We start from the raw sequence: 21,164 nt of genomic DNA, 5'->3' as shown, positions 1-21,164 counted from the left end.
CTTACATGTGAAACTCTCTCGAATACTTTTACTACAGCTATTACGTTTTTACTATTACAGCTATCGAGATTAACGAATCGTCATAAGTTTTTAAAGTATTTAGATCTATCCCCATCGAAATAAAGTGTTGCCGTGATGAGCATTGAGCAAGCAGATGACAGTCTGTTGTTGATCGCGAGAATGAAGATTTTATCATTGCAACGCAGATACTGCACTTTCTCTAATGCTTTCACCAATGCAAACACGATGATGTAAATACAGTAAGAGCTTCGTTGTGCAGTGTAACGTTAACGTGCGTCATTGATTTCATAACGAGTTTGGCAAGTGTCCAGATAAACTTGCGCTGTGTGGGAAAGATTGCTCTTTGATCACTTTCTGTATAAATTATTCACAATTTAAATAAGATTATTTTCATCCTACTAAAAGAAACGATGTGAAGTTGATATTTTAGTCACTGGCTTGACTTACTGATGATGCATAAACAGTATTGAACAATTTTGAGAGAAAGATTACCTGTCTGAACTTGAACAATTACACATCAGAAATTGTTGCTTGGTAGCTCGAAATAATACAGAGCTGGCCTCGACGAACGTCTGAAAATAAATCGATCGATCGATTTATTTTCAGACGTTCGCCGAGGCCAGCTCTGTATTGGCCCAAGTTGAGGAAACAGTCGTTGGTGAAATATTTGCGCAGACATGCAAAACTTTGGGGAGTTGTGTCAGCGCATTTCCAAAGAAAATGAAATGAATCCACTGGTTCTTCTGGGGCTTGGATGAAGGAACTAAAAAAAGGCTTTGGTGTTCATTTGTATGTCCAATTATTGAGCAATTATTATGCTTCGCTCACTCAAAAGCCATGATATCTCCCGTGGACAAACTAAAATCGCGCGCACGCGTTCCTACTTCCTAGCTCATTTTCTCAAGGGCGGGAAATATTCTCTGGGCGGGCAAAGCAGAGAAAGGGGAGGTAACATTTCTCCTTGTAACGTCCTAAGGAGGAGATTCAAGATCAGCCCGTTTGAGCTTCCATTTTCTCAAAGGCAGAGAAATATAGCAAAAGCTTGATTTACACCGATTGACATTTCTAGAAACTTGGGGACCATATACAGGCTAGGGGTACTCATATTAATGTTAAAAAACCTCAGAAAGTGAAAATTTCATGTCATGGGACCTTTAATGAACAAATAATTGAAAGTATGGAATACCCAGAATAATCAAAGATCTAAATTAAATTATAATCAATATTTATGATTATTTTCTAATAAGAAACACAATCTAAATTTGATAATCATTTGAAATTGGAGTCAGATTAAGCACAGAGCTAAAGTAAATTCGAAACTAAATTCTACAAATTAAGTGAACTTCACAGAACTCTGAAAAGACATACACCCATTATACCGTCGCCCAGACCGTTGGATTCCGTCGTTGGGCTGATGGGTGGCCTTTACATAAGTACTGGGTTACTATAGGTAACTAAATGGCTTATTACCCAGTTATTGCAATTAATTAGAAAATAGTATGTACATGGGAAACGGAACCCGGTCACACTAAATGCGGCTCTATAGCATGCATTGTGTTTATTGTGCAATTTATACGTGCAAATGAGTTTTTACGTGCATAGGATACGCATGGGTAGGTTTAGGGTAGGTTTAGTAGTGGTGTAGGGTGTGTGTGTATTATACGTTTGGTTAGGATTAGTGGTGTGGGGTGCGTGTGTATTACTGTAAAAAAAAAGTGTTACAAAAATTTATTTTGAGTAAATTATGACAGCAGTTTCATTTTTGGGTGATCTCTTTAAGATCAAGCTACAACTCCTGACCTGAGTTCTGTCAGACTACAGAGTCGTTTTAGGTGACTAAAAGAGCTCATGAGGTATGAAAAAGAAAAGTTGTATAACTGGGTTCTGGGTTTGTATTCACACAAAATAAAAAAATGCAGAAACGTTCAGAATCAGTTTAAGCGCTTTAATTCATTATTAGTCATTTATTTATCTCAGTGATCATAACCCAATCTTCATGAAGTTCAACTGTCACTAAAGTAAAGAAATTATTGAAATCTTCGCAGATCTTGTAAGTATTATAAAACACAAAACAGAATACTGTAGATAACAGATGCATTGTAACTGTAGTTCAATTTTTCAACAGGTATATAGTGGTATGATTTATAACATCTCACATACAGCAGCTCCAAAGAGTATTTACACACTTAAAACACAATTAAAAATGCATGGATGCAAAGCATTAGACAACAAAATAACAAAGCAAGCTTATATTTTAAAAGAAAAATATTAGAACACACTTTACAAGCAAAACCTTTCATAATTCTTTTTTTGATGATAAAACAACCGATATACTGTTCAAAATGAAGACAAACTGACTTTGTCTTTAAAATCACTCAGTTGTTTAATTGTCACTGCAAAAAAAATTGTTCAGTAAACGTAGGGAAGACGTTAGTTTTAAGAAAAGTTCTGGCATCAGTTTAAAGATGCTAATTGCATTCTAACATTTTTAGATGTGACTGAGTGTCCAAATTTATTTTGGGGCCACTGTATGTATATGATACGTGCAATTTACAAAGATATTAACCATTTTAAATTTTCTGCAGATGTGTCCAAATAATGTAATCATTTTTAAATATTATTTCTCTGGATAAAACAAAACCAATTAATTTTAGAGTGTGTAGACAGGGAGGGCACACAATAATGAATAGATCCACTCATTAGCGTCTAGGGGGTGGCCCTTGACCCCTGCCTGCCCCTGGTTGGCCAGGTAGAGGTCCAGGTCCCCTGGGGCCTGGTGCTCGAGTCACAGGCCCCCGGGCATTAGGATTGGCTGACGCGAGTGACACATCTTTCTGCAGACGCACGTCATTTCCAGCTGAGCCTGGTTTCACTTTTGGAGATTTTCCACCCTGGTCATGCCTTTTTTCTACGGCAGAAAGAAACAAATGGAATGAAGGGTGACACCGTTTCACTGAAAGGTTTTACCGTATTTTTTGGATAAAGTCTGTAGTTTAAAACTATTCAAATACATATAACTTGCATAGAATTACGCTACTGTTAAAAAGTTTGGTGTCAGTAAGAATGTTTAAAAATAAGTGTTTTATGCCTACCAAAGCTGCATTTATTTGATTGAAATACCATATATATATTATTTATATTTTAAAATGTAATTTATTCCTGCAATTGCAAAACTGTGTTTTCTGCAGCCATTACTACAGTCTTCAGAGTCACATGATTCTAATATGCTGATTTGGTGCTCAAGTAACATTTCTATTAATGTTGAAAACAGTATTCTTTGAAGAATAAAAAGTATTAAAACTGATAATTTCTTTCAAAACTTTTGAACAGTAGTGTTTATTGGAAAACAGCAAATGGTATCTGATAATATACATTTAAATAAAGGTTCTTTGGTAACACTTTACTTGAAGGGGTGTGCATAAGACTGACATGAAGGAGGTTTTATGCATGTTTATGACAACTGTCATTAAGTGTCATTCGCTCAATTATGACATTTTTAATGCAAATATGACATTGTTTGAGATATCTTTGTCATGACAACTTGACATAAACCAATACATCATAACCTGTCAGTGTCTTTATCATGACAACTTGACATTACTAAGACAACACAACCTATCATAAATATGTCATAAACATGACATAGCAGATTCATTATCAATAAACACTTAGCTTTATGGGTTAACATTACATTAAAGTGTCAGGTGGTTGGTTTTGACATTGGCTGCCATGAGGCCATTATAACATTTTAATGACAAATTAAATTTGTACCACTGTAGTTGAGGTCAAGAAAAATATGCATGATACAGTTACAATGGCCTCATGACAGCCAATGTCAAAACCAACCACATGACAGTTTAATGTAATGTTAACCCATAAAGCTAAGTGGTTTCTTAAATTTGATATTCTGTCATATTTATGACATTTATGACAATTTATGTTGTCTTGGTAATGTCAAGTTGTCATACCAAGACACTGACAGGTTATGATGTATTGGTTTATGTCAAGTTGTCATGACAAAGATATCTCAAACAATGTCATATTTGCATTAAAAATGTCATAATTGAGCGAATGACACTTAATGCAGTTGCCATAAACATGCATAAAATCTCCTTCAGATTCATGACATGTGACCCCCCCTCCTCCTATTTAAAAAAATATATATAAACAAATATTAAATATGAATATATCTTTTAAGAACCGTTCACTGAAATGTTCTTTGGGGAACCTAATATCCTGCCATGATTCAAAACTGAAAATAAAGTTCTGAAAGGTTGAAACTAAGTGTTCGAAAACTCAAAATCTTAAAAAAAAAAGTTTTGCAAGATCGAAAAATAAGATTTACAAGCTTGCAAAATGTAAAAAAAATAAGAATATCTCTGCAAACATTATGTTGTTTTTGAGATTTCCTTCTTCAGAACTGCAAAACATTTTTTTACGATGTTGCGCAATTTTTTTTTCAGAGTTTCAAATTTGTCAGTCTTCTCCCACTGTATAGTTTGTTTTCCAGATTTGAAACCTTGAAACCCGTGATCTGAAAACGGGTGTGCGAATAGGTGAAAAAAAGTTTTGAAACTCTGAAAACTGAGGTTCGAAAGGGCGAAACTTATTACATTACATTAAATTTGCACTATTTTGCAGACTATTTTTTTCAGAGCTGAGTTTACAACACCCACTTTGCGGAGATACGCGCACACAGTTGCGAGCTTGCGACTCGCGTGATTGTTGGCAGCGATGTCACGCAGCTCTGCTCTGAAACTCTGAAACTCAGACTGAGCGAAAATGAAGCTTCGCAACCTCGCAACTTAAAAAAAAGCCTGGAGGGAGGGCCTTTCTGCTCTCGGCCAATGCTTTGCTGTCTGCTGACGTACAGTCCAATCACAAGTCGTATTTACTGGAAAGGTGGCTTCTGCACTGGTTCTTTGCATGCGTCCGGCAGATTGACCGTGACGATTGCTTCTGTAAAGAGTGCAAATCCTTCCTCTCATTACCATGATTTACCTTTTTCTAGTATGATTTATCATGATTTACCATGACTTGCCATGTTCCAGTATGATTTACCATGATTCTAGTATGATTTACCATGTAGGCCTACTAGGATGGTTTACCATGATTTACCACGTTCTAGTACAATTTACCACAGTTGACCATACATTTAGCATGATTTAGTTTACCATTATTTATCAAAGTTTACCATGATTTACCCTGTTCTAGGATGATTTACCATAGTTTACCATTATTTATCAAAGTTTACCATGATTTACCCTGTTCTAGTATGATGTATAATTATTTACTATGTTCTAGTATATGATTCACCATGATTTACCATGACTTACCATGTTCCAGTATGATTTACCATGAATCTAGCATGATTTACCATAGTTTACCATGACATCCCTTGTGAAAAATAAGTGTGCTTAATTGTATTGAAAGCGTACTTTTTTTGTGCTTAATATCATAAAAGTATACTTTTTGAAAAGTGCACTTGCAGATAATATAATATAGTTCAAATTAAATACCACTTAAGTGTACTTAAAGGGAATGCACTTTAATGACAATATTTCTTAACACACTTAAGTGCACTTTTTACAAATGCACTTTGTAATAATGTCTAATTAAGTTTAACTTAAAGTAAGTACACTTTAATCACAATATTTCTTAACACACTTAAGTGCACTTTTTACAAATGCACTTTGTAATAATGTCTAAGTTTAACTTAAAGTAAGTACACTTTCATCACAATATTTCTTAACACACTTAAGTGCACTTTTTACAAATGCACTTTGTAATAAGGTCTAATTAAGTTTAACTTAAAGTAAGTACACTTTCATCACAATATTTATAAACACACTTAAGTGCACTTTTTACAAATACACTTTGTAATAATGTCTAATTAAGTGTAACTTAAAGTAAGTACACTTTAATCACAATATTTCTTAACACACTTAAGTGCACTTTTTACAAATGCACTTTGTAATAATGTCTAATTAAGTTTAACTTAAAGTAAGTACACTTTCATCACAATATTTATAAACACACTTAAGTGCACTTTTTACAAATGCACTTTGTTATAATGTCTAATTAAGTTTAACTTAAAGTAAGTACACTTTCATCACAATATTTATAAACACACTTAAGTGCATTTTTTACAAATGCACTTTGTAATAATGTCTAATTAAGTTTAACTTAAAGTAAGTACACTTTCTTTACAATATTTATAAACACACTTAAGTGCACTTTTTACAAATGCACTTTGTTATAATGTCTAATTAAGTTTAACTTAAAGTAAGTACACTTTCATGACAATATTTCTAAACACACGTAAGTGCATGTTTTAAAAAGGCACTTTGTAATAATGTCTAATTAAGTTTTACTTAAACAGTTATTTTGATGTATTGACTAATATACTAAATAAAAGAATAATTTTAATGGAAAATATGGAAAATAATTGTTTTTAATTTCAACTCAAGTGTGTTGTCCAAAATTATTTTGTTGATGTATTTTAAATGTGTTTAGTCTATAATATATTGTGTGCATTAATGCACTTGAAATGTATTTTTCCTCTAAACTGCAATACATTTGTTTATACAGTATACTCCAGTACAACTTATTGTTGACATTTTTATCACCAGCTTCTGCTCTATGAACTCAATTAAAAGTGTCAGTTTTCTACATAATATTTGACAATAAAATGTAATTTATGAGAGGAGTTCTTAATGTAATATTAATGTATTGTACTTTACATCTGTGTAGAGAACACTTTTAATATCATTATGTTGATCTAAGTAAATTAAACACATTTAGTTGTGAGCAAAGTTAAACAAATCTAAACAAAATTAAATTGCATTTAAATTCAGTTAAAATACATTTAATTTAAATTAGACTACACTACACTATAAAATGATTGACTTTTAGTTAGGTGAATGAATCAAGTTTTGTGAACTTACAGAGTCTAACAACACAATGAGTTTGAACAGAAATTAAAAAGCTGAAATATAACCATGCATGAAATATATTAACTTTATTTAATGCGCATGCGCTAGAAATACTACGTCACGATGACGCACTACTTCACTAGAGTTTGAAAAATGCACTGTTATGTTTCTGTAATCGCGATTCGTGAGGAAAGGAAACTGAAGCTGCGCAATCAGGAAGAGCGCGTCGTTTGATTACAGATGAGACGTTATACTGCAATAATGAGTCAAGTAAGTATATCTTGATGCTTTCTTTATTTTTAAATTTTCAGCGTAACATGGCAGTTGTTATTGCGATTAAGAGTGTAACAGATTACATTAGTTTCATCGCAGACAGACGCAATAGACTCGGGAGGTGAATTAATCAGGTTTTCAATAATTTATCTATGATTGCATTCTAATAATTTCTTACATCATAATATGTTCGCGTGTGGGTGTGTTCGACGAATTTGGCTGCTGAAAAAATATATAATTTAATTAAACCGACTTTTTAAATCATTTAAACATTACTAAATGACAAATTTGCTAAATACAGATCCAATATTGTAACACTCGAAGACATTTATATACATTTAATACATATAATCAATGTTATAACCACCATAAATATTTAATATATCACTCTAGAAATAATGCTTGTAATGTAGCATTATTTTTTTATTTTTGCATTTGAAGAGTGAGTTGTTCAGTTACTATTTGTTTTGGAATATGTTATTTTTTTGTGCTTATCTTGAGTTACACGTTCATTTTGCAGGATCAGTTAATTTGTGATTGGAGATACAGTGCAAGCGGTGTGGAATCACAGGCCTTTATTGATGAGGTGATGTTAACATTACATAATTTGTCATGAATTGTTGCACAGACAGCACACCCTGATCAAGCTGAAACATTGCTATCAAGTCACTTACTATCCCTATAGCTTTTAAATACTTTAAATCTTCTCCATTTGTAAGTAATAAATTCCCACCTGTGCATTTACGGATGCCCCTATAATCATTATATATGTTACAGGTATCAAACCAAAGGAAGAGGGCCGCAGAATTGCTGTGTCAACCGTGGTACCAGTAAATACAGGAACATCCTTCATGAAGATTTGCGCAGTAAGCTGAAACTTACAAGCCAAGATGAGGAAACGTTTGCATGGGTCTTGGGTATGGAAGTAAAATAATGGCAAATGTTTTTGAAACAAAAAAGCCTGTTGAATTGCACTATTTGAAAAAAAAAATGCATTGCATTAACTATGCTTGCATTTTAATGCATTGTATTTTTAGGGCTTGCATTGGGTTGAAATTTAAGCTGTGAATATTTCGATTAAAAACATTTCAAACCCATTTTCATTATTAAAAATCCAATAATCCATATTCATCAAAAAAATGTTTCCGCTTCGCAAATTCAGTGGTTCGAATTGGACAGCAAATTCAACTTTAACATCCAGGAACTGCTAGCCTGGAAATCCAGACCCAAATCCAAAAGATTAAGGGTCTGGCATTGAGTAATATAAATCACCCAACTCGAGGGGCGGCACCAAGCATGTATTTGAAAATCTCACTGCACGCAATTGGATAATACTAGTACGACCAATCACAACTAAGCCCCATACGCCTGGCTACCAGCGGAGCTAACTGGTAGATTAGACTCTTGCCGGCAAAACAGTAAAAACATCCTTCTTACAAAGGAACGTTTCGAGCACCGTCTTCGGTTCCTCTTTTAGATAAAAGTCTAACTCGTTCATTGTAGCGGCCAAAGCTGTTTCAAACAACTGGTGTTCATCCACAGCCATCTTGCAATGTTACTAATGACGAATAATTTGTATCATTATTTTCGTCACCGACATTTTTTCACAGACGAAAACGAGACGATAACTAAATAAAAACCAGTTTTAAATGACGACAACTATGACGAAAATGTATTGACAGATTTGATTGGGGAATGAATAAACTGCTTCATCAGGGCAGTACTAAATAAAAAGAGAACACAAATTTTTGTTATCCCTCTTATTACTATAATTATTAACATTTTGCAGATACTGCAAGGTGTATAACTTTAAAGCGCAACTGTATATCTATCACTTTCATTCAATTGAGCCAAATATAATAATGGACTGGATCTGTTTTTATAAACAATTGTTTTCCTTCTGTTTTTGTTTTCTTTCTTCAAGGTATTTTTTCTGACTTTCCTGCTTCTCTGGAACATTTCCATTCACATATACTCTGGAGAGCTTCTGGGACATAGACATAAACAGCACTTTCCAACAACTTCAAAACATTTGGTGACAAACGATTTTGGTTGTTTCTTGTTTTTATGCCGTTGGAGTTCTTCAGATTTTGTTTTGTTTTTTGTTTTTAGACAAACTTACATTCACTGTAATTGAGTAAGATTTTAGAAGAAACCATTTGGTCCTGTTGGTGCTAGTAAAGGTTTAAGAGCTTTAATATTTTTACTTTAATATTAAGTCTCATTTGCTAACATTAGTTTATACATTAGCCAAAATGAACTAACAATGAACAATTTATTTACTGTATTTATTCATCTTTGTTAATATTAGGTGTGTGTGCGTGCGTGTGTGTGTGTGTATGTTTTTTTTATGGGGACCAAATTCCAAATTACCCCAAAAGTAGTAGTACCAGTAAATTACATGGAAACAAAAACAATTTTATATATCATACAGAATGTTTTCTGAAAATGTAAAAATGCATAATGTTTTCTGTGATGTTTAGGTACCTTTGTATTTGAGGAAGAAAATGAAAATGTGCATATAAGCTTCATTGTCCTCCAGACTCTTTCTAAAGGAGTTAAAGTGTTGTAACTGTTTGTGTTTATGTATAGTGTTTCTTTTGATTGTAACTAGGTTATTAAGAGATTTTTTTTTTTATTAAAATTTGAAATGTACTAAATTACAACTTTATTATAAAATGTTTTAATTATAAATGTATTTAATTATATAATGAACGATGTACATGTATATTACATTAAAGTATATTTTAGTTCACATTAATTGCGTGTCAGTATATTGTGTAGTGCACTTAAAGTATATTTTAAAGACACTAGAAGCTGTAATGAAAGTAGATATAAAGTTGTATTAAAGTCCCACTTAAGTTGTTCCAAAAAATCACTCTTAATGGCAACTTATTGCATTTTATTTCAACTTAATATGTGATACATTTGAAATTAATTACACTTAATGTGCATTGAGTGCGCCCAAAACAATACATTTAATTCACACTTAAGTGTATTTTTAATTGACATTAAAGTATATTTTAGTTCACATTAATTGCGTGTCAGTATATTGTGTAGTGCACTTAAAGTATATTTTAAAGACACTAGAAGCTGTAATGAAAGTAGATATAAAGTTGTATTAAAGTCCCACTTAAGTTGTTCCAAAAAATCACTCTTAATGGCAACTTATTGCATTTTATTTCAACTTAATATGTGATACATTTGAAATTAATTATACTTAATGTGCATTGAGTGCGCCCAAAACAATACATTTAATTCACACTTAAGTGTATTTTTAACTGACATTAAAGTATATTTTAGTTCACATTAATTGCGTGTCAGTATATTGTGTAGTGCACTTTAAGTATATTTTAAAGACACTAGAAGCAATTATGAAAGTAGATATAAAGTTGTATTAAAGTCCCACTTAAGTTGTTCCAAAAAATCACTCTTAATGGCAACTTATTGCATTTTATTTCAACTTAATATGTAATAAATTTGAAATTAATTATACTTAATGTGCATTAAGTGCGCCCAAAAGATTGCATTTAATTCACACTTAAGTGTATACTTTTAAAGTATATTATTTGTGTAATAAGTACACTTTATAAAAGTACACTAAAGTGCACTTTTTTTTCACAAGGGATACCAAGTTCTAGTATGATTCAGCATGCTTTACCCTGTTCTAACATGGTTTACAACAATTGAACACATTCTAGTATAATTTAATATGATTCTAGCATGATTTACCATAGTTTACCATGATTTATCTTAGTTTACCTTGATTTACCATGTTACAGGATGATTCACCATGATATACCACATTCTAGAATGATTTACCAGGATTCTAGCATGATTCACCTTATTTACTATGATTTACCATGTTTCTAGCGTTATTTACCACGTTGTTAGCAATTATGTGACGCATCAGAACAAATGAAGTGATAAACTCTGACAAAATATGATTGTGTTATAATAGTAATTGTTATGTAAGGAATTTTTAGTGTCTAAATATATGAATGCAAAAGCACATGTGAAAAGACTATTAAATTGTAGATTGTCCAGCAGAGGGCAGTAGAAGACCACTTATTGGCTTACTTTCATTTTACAAGTCTTGATTTTTACCAGTATTTTAAGTGGTCTTCTACTGCCCCCTGCTGTCTCTTCATCATACTACTCCCTAATATTGTTATATAATTCATATTTAGACTTTATAAAATCATTATTTTAACATTTACAATCACATTTTGTCAAAATTCATCTATTGGAGTATTACTATTGACAATTGTGTCACATTGAGAAATGGGAATCCTTAAAATGAAAGTAAAAAAAAAATTCCATTTAAGAGCAGCAGGATTATATTTGTAATCTTTTTATCAGCTTTCAGCATTGGCTAATAAACAAATGCTTAAAGCTATATATTTGTTATTATGACATACGTGTAATATGTGTGTAAGCATACATAATGGAGTAAACATGGAGAAACCGGTTTGCTTTAGTGCAAAAAAATACTGGTAAAAATCAAGACTTGTAACATGCTGAATCATACTAGAACTTGGTATATCATGGTAAACTATGGTAAATCATGCTAGATTCATGGTAAATCATGGTGAATCATATACTAGAACATAGTAAATAATTATACATCATCCTAGAACAGGGTAAATCATGGTAAACTTTGATAAATAATGGTAAACTAAATCATGCTAAATGTATGGTCAACTGTGGTAAATTGTACTAGAACGTGGTAAATCATGGTAAACCATCCTAGTACATGGTAAATCATACTAGAATCATGGTAAATCATACTGGAACATGGCAAGTCATGGTAAATCATGATAAATCATACTAGAAAAAGGTAAATCATGGTAATGAGAGGAAGGATTTGCACTCTTTACAGAAGCAATCGTCACGGTCAATCTGCCGGACGCATGCAAAGAACCAGTGCAGAAGCCACCTTTCCAGTAAATACGACTTGTGATTGGACTGTACGTCAGCAGACAGCAAAGTATTGGCCAAGAGCAGAAAGGCCCTCCCTCCAGCCTTTTTTTTTTAAGTTGCGAGGTTGCGAAGCTTCATTTTTGCTCAGTCTGAGTTTCAGAGTTTCAGAGCAGAGCTGCGTGACATCGCTGCCAACAATCACGCGAGTCGCACGCTCGCAACTGTGTGCGCGTATCTCCGCAAAGTGGGTGTTGTAAACTCAGCTCTGAAAAAATAGTCTGCAAAGGAGTGCAAATTTAATGTAATGTAATAAGTTTCGCCCTTTCGAACCTCAGTTTTCAGAGTTTCAAAACTTTTTTTCACCTATTCGCACACCCGTTTTCAGATCACGGGTTTCAAGGTTTCAAATCTGGAAAACAAACTATACAGTGGGAGAAGACTGACAAATTTGAAACTCTGAAAAAAAAATTGCGCAACATCGTAAAAAATGTTTTGCAGTTCTGAAGAAGGAAATCTCAAAAACAACATAATGTTTGCAGAGATATTCTTATTTTTTTTACATTTTGCAAGCTTGTAAATCTTATTTTTCGATCTTGCAAAACTTTTTTTTTTAAGATTTTGAGTTTTCGAACACTTAGTTTCAACCTTTCAGAACTTTATTTTCAGTTTTGAATCATGGCAGGATATTAATCCCATAGGAACCAGAATGTAATTTTTTCTTTCTTTCTATGGCATCACTGTGAAAACCTAGCCTGACTACGTCAGACTTCCTACTTCCGCTAATTTCATTTCGCTCCTGTAGTTAGTCTGAGATAGCGGCCTATCTTTCAGTTTTCCACCGGCCTTCGGACGGCCGGGCCAATCAACGAACAGAGGGCGGGCTGAGAGCCGTGACGTAGACGCTAAGCGCCGAGTTTTACATGTAGGTCAGAGAAATCGAAAACCGAAACGAGACACGGGATGCAATTCGCTCTGTTATGGTGAACCAGTGCCGCCGCTCCCACCACGCGCTGTGCGTAGGGCACCAAAAAATAGCGTTCCAGGAGTCTCCCGCATATTGATAGCGGCTCACTGACGCCCGCGAATTAGTTAAAATCTCCTGAATCTAGAGCGATCGCGCCCGCGAGACAGAGACCGTGCTCCAAACCGCGTAGCGCGTGCACGGCAGAGAGGGAGAGAGAGCAAGAGACCGCGCGCGTGCCTCATGAAGCTTCTCGGGGTAGAGGGCATCATAAAGGAATTATGCTTAGGGCACCAAAATGGCTAGCAGCGGCACTGGCTGTGTTTAAAAGATCTAATCCTAAATTTGAGAGTTGGCTACAAATATTTTCTTGTTTCACTCCGTGATTTTTTCGTGTTTCTAGTTTAGAGGCCGTGATTGTACCGTGGATGCGTAGATTAACTTTGTTTACAGTTAATAGTCGTTTACAGCCATGTTCACTCCGGTATTTCGCTCGCATCATCATGTGTTTATAGCAGGTTTACAGTGGAAGTTCGATCATAGATTTGAGTTCGATGCATGATGTCTGTGGTTCGATGCGGCTGTACAGGCGCATAACATACGTCCTAACTAAACTTATCTGATTGGCTTACGGGTAACCAATGATTTTAAACTTCAGTCAAGCGCCCCCCCTAGCGAGAGAGAAAACACTTCTCTATTATGCCATTCCAGACTCAGTCTACGAAGCAAAGTGAAGTAGCAGAGTCTGGTATTACCAGGCTAGTGAAAACCTCCCTTTTGGAACCTTTTTTTTTAAAGAGCACCAATTCCTAATCTATGATTGTCAGTAACATAACATTCTATGCAATGCACACCTGTATTTTTCTCCTGATGGGCATGGGATATCTGAGAGCTTTTGGGAAGTAGATCCTCCAGGTCCTTCATCACCTGGTTAGTGCTGTCTTTGTTGTTCCGTCTGTTCTTATCCTCATCTCTTGCCTATAAATGAACGTTAGAAATGCACACTGGCTACGTTTTAAAGCACACTTTACATTTTTTTTTACAAACTGGTGCCATCTAACAAATCTTAGCATGGGTTGGTGTGTATCTCTGAACATAAACACTACTAACCATCTGCATTTTCTTTTTTAGCTCCATGTTGGCATTCTGGTAGGCCTGTGACACTGAATTCAGATAGTAAATGGCCAGACTGTAAGAAATCATAAAATACAAATATAAGGATTTTCTATTGTTTTATGTGATCATGTTTTTATTTTTTTATTTTTTATAATTTCCTTACACCATGAGAAGTACCGCTGCTATAATGAGTCCAGGGTTCGCTAGGTAGCCTAAGATCGTCCCCATAAACGCAGGAAGATCCATATCAATGGTCTCCATAACAATGTCAATCATTTTTGCCTTCCCACTGCGGCAACAGGAAATTAAACAATGAGCATGAGTAAATTTGATAATACAAATTAATTTGGGGTATTATGCATTTATGTGTTTGTGTGCATATGAGCTTATTTTTGTGTGTGGTGGGTGTCCTGGTAAAAATGTCAAACAAAATGTCCCCACAAAGACTGCAATATCCAAAGTCCTTGTAGGGACATTTTATGGTCCCCATGCGGAAAACAGCTTATATATCATACAGAATTATGTTTTTTTGAAAATGTAAAAATGCAGAAAGTTTTCTGAAATGGGTTGGTTTAGGGATTAGGGGATAAAATATGTTTTTACAGTATGAAAATCATTATCTTTTGGAATGTCCCCATAAAACATGGAAACCAAACGAGTGTGTGCGTGCGTGCGTGCGTGCGTGCGCGTGTGTGTGTGTGTGTGTGTGTGTGTGTGTGTGTGTGTGTGTGCATACCTGAAGGGTCCACAGTCAAAGGAGGGAGGCAAAGTCATGATGGTGTAAACCACAGGCAGGAGACTCAGAAAGAGAATGAGCAGTAACAGGCCCATGTAGAAGTTATTGGATTTAGAAGCTTTAAAGACCCTCTCGTGTGGGACGTTACAGGCCATTACAGCCCAGCACTGGTAGTACATGGAGCTCAGGAGCCGCAGAACATTGATGCCCACCAGACCAGGAGCATAGAATGCCCCCATCCTGACAAACAACAGACAAACAAATTGACATCTACAGGTACAAAAGAGTATGTGACTAAATATTGTTTTGGAATATGTCCAATGTAGAGTTGACGGTAATTGAAATTGTCTCAAAAAGATGATAGAACTTAGTGTGCAGCCAAACAGTCTACATCAGGAGTGTTCAATCCTGCTCCTGGAGGGCCACTGTCCTGCAGAGATAAGCTCAAACTTGCCTCAACACACCTGCCTGTAAATTTAGTATGCCTAGTAAGACCTTGATTAGCTGGTTGAGGTGTTTCATTTGGAGCGGAAGCTGAACTCTGCAGGACAGTGGCCCTTCAGGAGCAGGATAGGACACCCCTGGTTTACATGGAACCTTGTAAATACCTGAACTGAAAATGTCCTCTTACAGCTACTCTCTAAATGTGTATGCCTAAATTTAATACTCAAATTTGCCTCACAAATAGTGTCACAGACAGCACAATCTCACACATGGGCAAACTTTCTTGCCCCCGAATGTGGCCTAAAACTGGCACTGCTGGCCTCCTTTCGGCAATGGTACGTGTCCTGTCAGCCAGAGCTGGGCCATGTGTGGCAATGATGGCACAACATGGATCACAATAAACAACACGAGAGCCAATTGTTGGTGGGAGGAGTGTGGCCCAGATCAATCCAGTGATCATCTGGCCCAAATTAGGATTGTGACCTTGGACCAATTAAGTGCACTTTAATGCAGTTGACTTGACTGATTTACAAATGACTTAACTTGAAATGATAACGTTTCATTCTGTTATGACTTGTACTTTCAAAGATTAATTTTAATACGCTGTCATAAAATACACCAAATTATATATATATATATATATATATATATATATATATATATATATATTATATTAATATTATTCCTGTGCTGTAATCCAAATCTTCGGGATGTGATGCTTTGTGTGAGGAACTGTTGTAGAGTGAGATTTAAAAGTTGTATGTGAATATTTATGACTAATGGGGGCAGTCTAATGCAGTTCAACTTAGCTTAAAAAGCTGCAAAGAACCTGTTGTTCCCTGTCAGTCAGTCACATTCAAAGTTACATCAGTGATTGACGAATACCAGGCCAAAGGACTCATAATGCACAAGGGTAGTTCTGAGCCAGGGTTGATGCAGGAACTGTGAACAGAGACTGACCGTGATGAAAGTCACGGCTCAGGCCCTCGTCCAGACGATGTTCACCCTGGTTGTCCAAAAGCGTCATCTCTGGCTAAGCCTTACAGAGGTGCGAGATGTCAACGAAGTGCACTTTCTCGATACCCATCTCGCGAGGTAGTCTCTTTGGAGACACTGTTGAGGGCTGTGCCCAGCAGTTCTCAGAAGCAGGATGAGGCAATCAAGAGCCTGCCCCGACGCGACGTATACTAACAGGCCGTCGCGAGCTGCCCCTCAGTCTGCTCATCGCCAAGGGTGTCCGACCACTTGCGGCCAAAAAGGCCATAAGCACTTTGGCACTACCAGGTCAGTTCAGTCCAGTTCGATTCAGTTCGCCCGGCGTCCCCCCAGATTCAGCAGCATCCGGTTCACCTCAGTGATGGATAAGGATGCTCCCGTCCTGCGTGCAGAGATCACAATCCTACTGGAGGAGGACGCGATAGAGCCGCTCCCTCCAGCCGAAATGAGGTCAGCGTTCTACAGCCCTTGATTCATTGTACCCAAGAAAGGCGGTGGGTTACGACCGATCTTGGATTTGTGTATCTTGGCCGGGCCCTTCGCAAGCTTCTGTTCAAGATGCTAACACAGAAACACATTTTCGAATGTGTTCGCCCTTAAGCTAACGACCTGAAGGATGCATTCTTTCATGTCTCAATTTTCCCTCGACACAGACCGTTCCTGTGCTTTGCGTTTGAGCGAGGGGCATATCAGTACTTATATTGCTTATATTTTGTATGTTGTTATTGTGCTGTTTGTGCATTTGGTCCTACCAGATCATTCCTTGGTTAAATACCAATCCCAGCACATTGCCGCTTATATCAAATTCACCATAGGAAGGCTGAAAATGAAAAAGGCTGTTAGTTATCAAAACCTAAAATGGCAGTTTAGGTTGCTGGTGATGAACCTATATATAATGGCGCTTTTCCATTACCAGTACCAGCTCGACTCGGCTCGACTCGGCAGACAGTACCTCCACAATAGTACCTGGTCGTCATAGCGACGCGACACACACCCGCTACCCACACACACAGGACAATGGAGGAAATCGAGTGTATGCTGTTTTACATAATATTAGTGATGGGTATATCACGCAATCTCTGGCTAAACTATTTAAAAATGTCGGGGTTATTCAGGATACTCGGTCTGGCGCGTGCAATGATGACGCAGTAAATAGTGACGATTCTCTGACCAATCAGCAGTCTGCCGTGTTTCATGTCACTTTTTAGTATCGCCTCAGCTCGCTTAGAACCTCGCTGAAGGTGATACGAAAAAAAGTACCTGGAAGCAGGTACCGGTACAACTTTTACACAGTGGAAAACCAAACAAAAGCGAGGCAAGGCGAGCTGGTACTGTGTAGTGGAAAAGCGCCATAAGACTTACCCAGCCAGCCTCCAGATCCCAGCACCAGCAGTAGTTCAGGAAACGTACAATCAGTGCTCTCAGGAAGTCACCAATGAGGATGGTCAGATAAGTCACCTGTATATCTGATATGGTTAGCTTCACAAACTCCTAATGGTGAGGTGGGAATGGTTTGATGTACAAATATAAAGAAACAAGAAATGTGCAAATAAATGTTTAGATTCACAATATACAGTAATATATATATATATATAATTTCTGCTGGAGGAATTAAATGGACACTTTACTAATCCCACTGCAGTTTCCCAGCATGGGCCTCTGATGCCATCAGAGGGATCAAGAGGAGGTGGGGTGCCTGTGTAATTTGGGTTGTTGGCCGAGAAGTTGGCATAATACTCCTTAACGAACCAAATGCTGGCATTTTTTATAGAATCTTCTTCTTCAAGCTTGAAAAAAGAAAAGTTTTTTTTCACTTAAAAATCACTGATTCCCTACTAAAAACGGGAAATAAAAAAGTGTTTTCATCAAAAAACTTACTTTCGAATTGACCTCATCGAACAGAGCAAGCAAAAATGTGTAGAGGTTGCCAAGGAAGAGCGCAAATATACGTCCCAGCTGCCACTTGAGAGCGATACGTGGATGGTATTCTTCCAGCTCTGCGATAGTCTCAAAGAGCATCGGACCCACCAGCCCCAGCAGAGACATGATGATCTCCATCTGAGATAAAGTTTTTATTGTTATTACATCATCTACAGGGGTTGGACAATGAAACTTAAACACTTGGTTTTAATAATTTATTGGTATCATGTAGTAGGGCCTCCTTTGTGGCCAATACAGCGTCAGTTCGTCTTTGGAATGACAGATAAAAGTCCTGCAGTGCCCAGAGGGATTTTGAGCCATTCCTCTTCCAGAACAGTGGCCATGTCACTATGTGATGCTGGTGGAGAAAAACGTTTTCTGACTTGCTCCTCCAAAATACCCCAAAGTGGCTCAAAAATACTGTGACTGTGCAGGCTATGGGAGATGTTCAACTTCACTTTCATGTTCATAAAATTATTGTCACAAGTCTTGCTGTGTGTATTGGTGCATTATCATGCTGATACACGGCACCACCTTCAGGGTACAATACACGGCACCACCTTCAGGATGTTGTTTTGAACCATTGGGTGCATATGGTCCTCCAGAAGGGTTCGGTAGTCCTTGGCAGTGACGCACCCATCATGCACAGTAGAGAATGCCATGATATTTCAGCCCAAACCATCAATGATCAACCCCGTGCTTCACTAAGCCTCTTTGGGGCTTCTCCACACCGTAACTCTCACGGATGTGGGAAAGACAGTGAATGTGGACTCATTAGAGACCAATACATGTTTCACAATGTCCACAGACCAAGATTTGCACTGTTGGCACCATTGAAACTGACATTTGAAATTTTGTAGAGCTCCCGTCAAAACAATTTAGGTGGAAACCGGAGAGTCGAGGACGAGGTGCACATTTATTTTGCAGTGACTGTTTTTTGGATACAATCCATGTTAGTATCTGGACATCCCTTTCAGACAGCTTTCTCTTGCTTTGAAAGTTACTCCTTTTGGATGTGGTTCGTCCTACGTGGTGGTATGCCGCCATTACCCTGGATACCATAGCTCTCCATACACCACAAATACTTGCTGTCCTGGTTACAGACGAGCCAGTGAGACGCACACCAACAATTTGTCCTCTTTTGAACTCTGATATGTCTCCCATTATGTTGTGGATTGACATTTTTTATGTACAGCTGTGCTATTGCTCTGCTAATTCAAGCTTCACACTGTGCTCTTACTGATAGAATGTAATATCAGTAAAGATTGGCCACCGAGTCTCACATATATAGGCGTGAAACACAACATTGGTCAGTGTTTCAGTTTCATTGACCAACTCCTGTATCTTGTTAGTGTACTTAAGACAAGAGATTGAATGTGGTTTTGTGCTTATATTTACCTCATTCTTCTCGTACCATGAGAGGTTGTCCATGTTCGCAAACTCTTGGGATCGTTTGACCACAAAGTAGATGAGATAGCCACTTCCACCAAGTGTACAGGTGATGAGAAAGTTGGCTAGAACACGTAAGAATCTCCTCAGATGAATGTTCTCATCCTTTTGGTTCTCCTGCTCATCCACAATGGATTCCTGTAGAACACATTAAATGGATTGCATTTATATAGCGCTTTAACAGACCCATGGCCACCAAAGCGCTTTACACCCTGGTGTCCCCCAGGGTTCTGTCCTTGGGCCCCTTCTCTTTCTCATATACATCCTCCCTATTGGCCAGATTATACGCAGCCACGGTCTTAACTTCCACTGTTATGCAGATGACATCCAACTCTATGTTACCACTCCCTCTCCCTCTGACCCTCCACCATGCTCCCTCACTGACTGCCTTTCTGACTTAAAATTATGGATGCACAACAATTTTCTCTAACTCAATACAGATAAAACCGAAATTCTGCTGATTGGCCCTAAAAGCATCCTCTCAAATCTCCCAGTTTCACTCTTAACATTATCCACCCTACTGTCTCATGTCTCATGTCCCTCACTGTTGTTAAAAACCTTGGCATTCTGCTTGACTCCACCCTTAGCTTTGATCCTCATATCAAATCACTCTCCAAGACTGCCTTCTTTTACCTCCGTAACATTGCTCGCCTCCAACCCTTTCTCTCTGTTAGTGATGCACAGACTTTGATTAACTCCTTCTTCATTATGTCCCATCTAGACTACTGCAACTCACTTTTCCTTGGTCTCCCTGCTAAATCACTTCAAAGGCTACAATATATTCAAAACTCGGCTGCCAGGCTCCTCACCCACACCAGACGATCAGCAAACATCACCCCCATTCTCCACCAAGTCCACTGGCTACCAGTTTCATCCCGGATCAAATACAAAGTCCTACTACTCACCTTAAAAGCCCTCCACAACCTTGCTCCCTCCTACATCCGCGACCTCCTGACCCCTTACACTCCTTACCGCTCACTCAGATCCTCTGACCAAAATCTCTTGGCTATCCCCCGCTCCAGACTTTCCACCCTGGTTGGCAGGTCCTTCAGTGCCTTGGCCCCCAAACTCTGGAACCACCTCCCACAACCTCTTCGTGACTGTCCTTCTCTTCCCGTCTTTAAAGCACATCTTAAGACCTTTTTGTTTAATGATCTTTTCTCCACACCTAACTCATAGCTTCATAAAGATAACTTGTCTTTGTAGTATTGTTTTGGTTGTTTGTTGTTGTGTTTCCTTGCCTTCCTACTATGTAAAGCGCCCTTGGGTTTGAGAAAGGCGCTATATAAAATAAACTTATTATTATTATTACATATTGCCTCACATACACCCATTCATTCACTCATTCAACTCAAGTCAGCTGGGGTTAGGTGTCTAGCTCATGGACACC

The 21,164-nt window shown here is 37.1% G+C and overlaps 1 protein-coding gene across 1 annotated transcript in view; it reads right to left on the bottom strand.

Moving 5' to 3' along the window:
- Positions 1–1,952: 1,952 nt before the first annotated feature.
- tmc2a (transmembrane channel-like 2a) overlaps positions 1,953–21,164 on the bottom strand; it is a gene marked incomplete at its 5' end in the record, with an annotated part of 34,629 nt that continues 15,417 nt past the window's right edge. Inside the window, 10 exons of the mRNA XM_079607033.1 lie at positions 1,953–2,929; positions 13,968–14,091; positions 14,224–14,302; positions 14,393–14,518; positions 14,966–15,205; positions 17,158–17,225; positions 17,768–17,896; positions 18,034–18,192; positions 18,284–18,463; positions 19,724–19,912. Coding sequence (XP_079463159.1) covers positions 2,721–2,929; positions 13,968–14,091; positions 14,224–14,302; positions 14,393–14,518; positions 14,966–15,205; positions 17,158–17,225; positions 17,768–17,896; positions 18,034–18,192; positions 18,284–18,463; positions 19,724–19,912 — 1,503 coding nt within the window. The 3' untranslated portion in view covers positions 1,953–2,720. The remainder of the gene's footprint in view (positions 2,930–13,967; positions 14,092–14,223; positions 14,303–14,392; positions 14,519–14,965; positions 15,206–17,157; positions 17,226–17,767; positions 17,897–18,033; positions 18,193–18,283; positions 18,464–19,723; positions 19,913–21,164) is intronic.

Source organism: Phoxinus phoxinus, assembly GCF_949152265.1.
Source record: "Phoxinus phoxinus genome assembly, chromosome: 3".
NCBI lineage: Eukaryota > Metazoa > Chordata > Actinopteri > Cypriniformes > Leuciscidae > Phoxinus > Phoxinus phoxinus.
The sequence above is the reverse complement of the archived record's forward strand: the minus strand, read 5'-3'. Positions and strand labels throughout refer to the sequence as shown.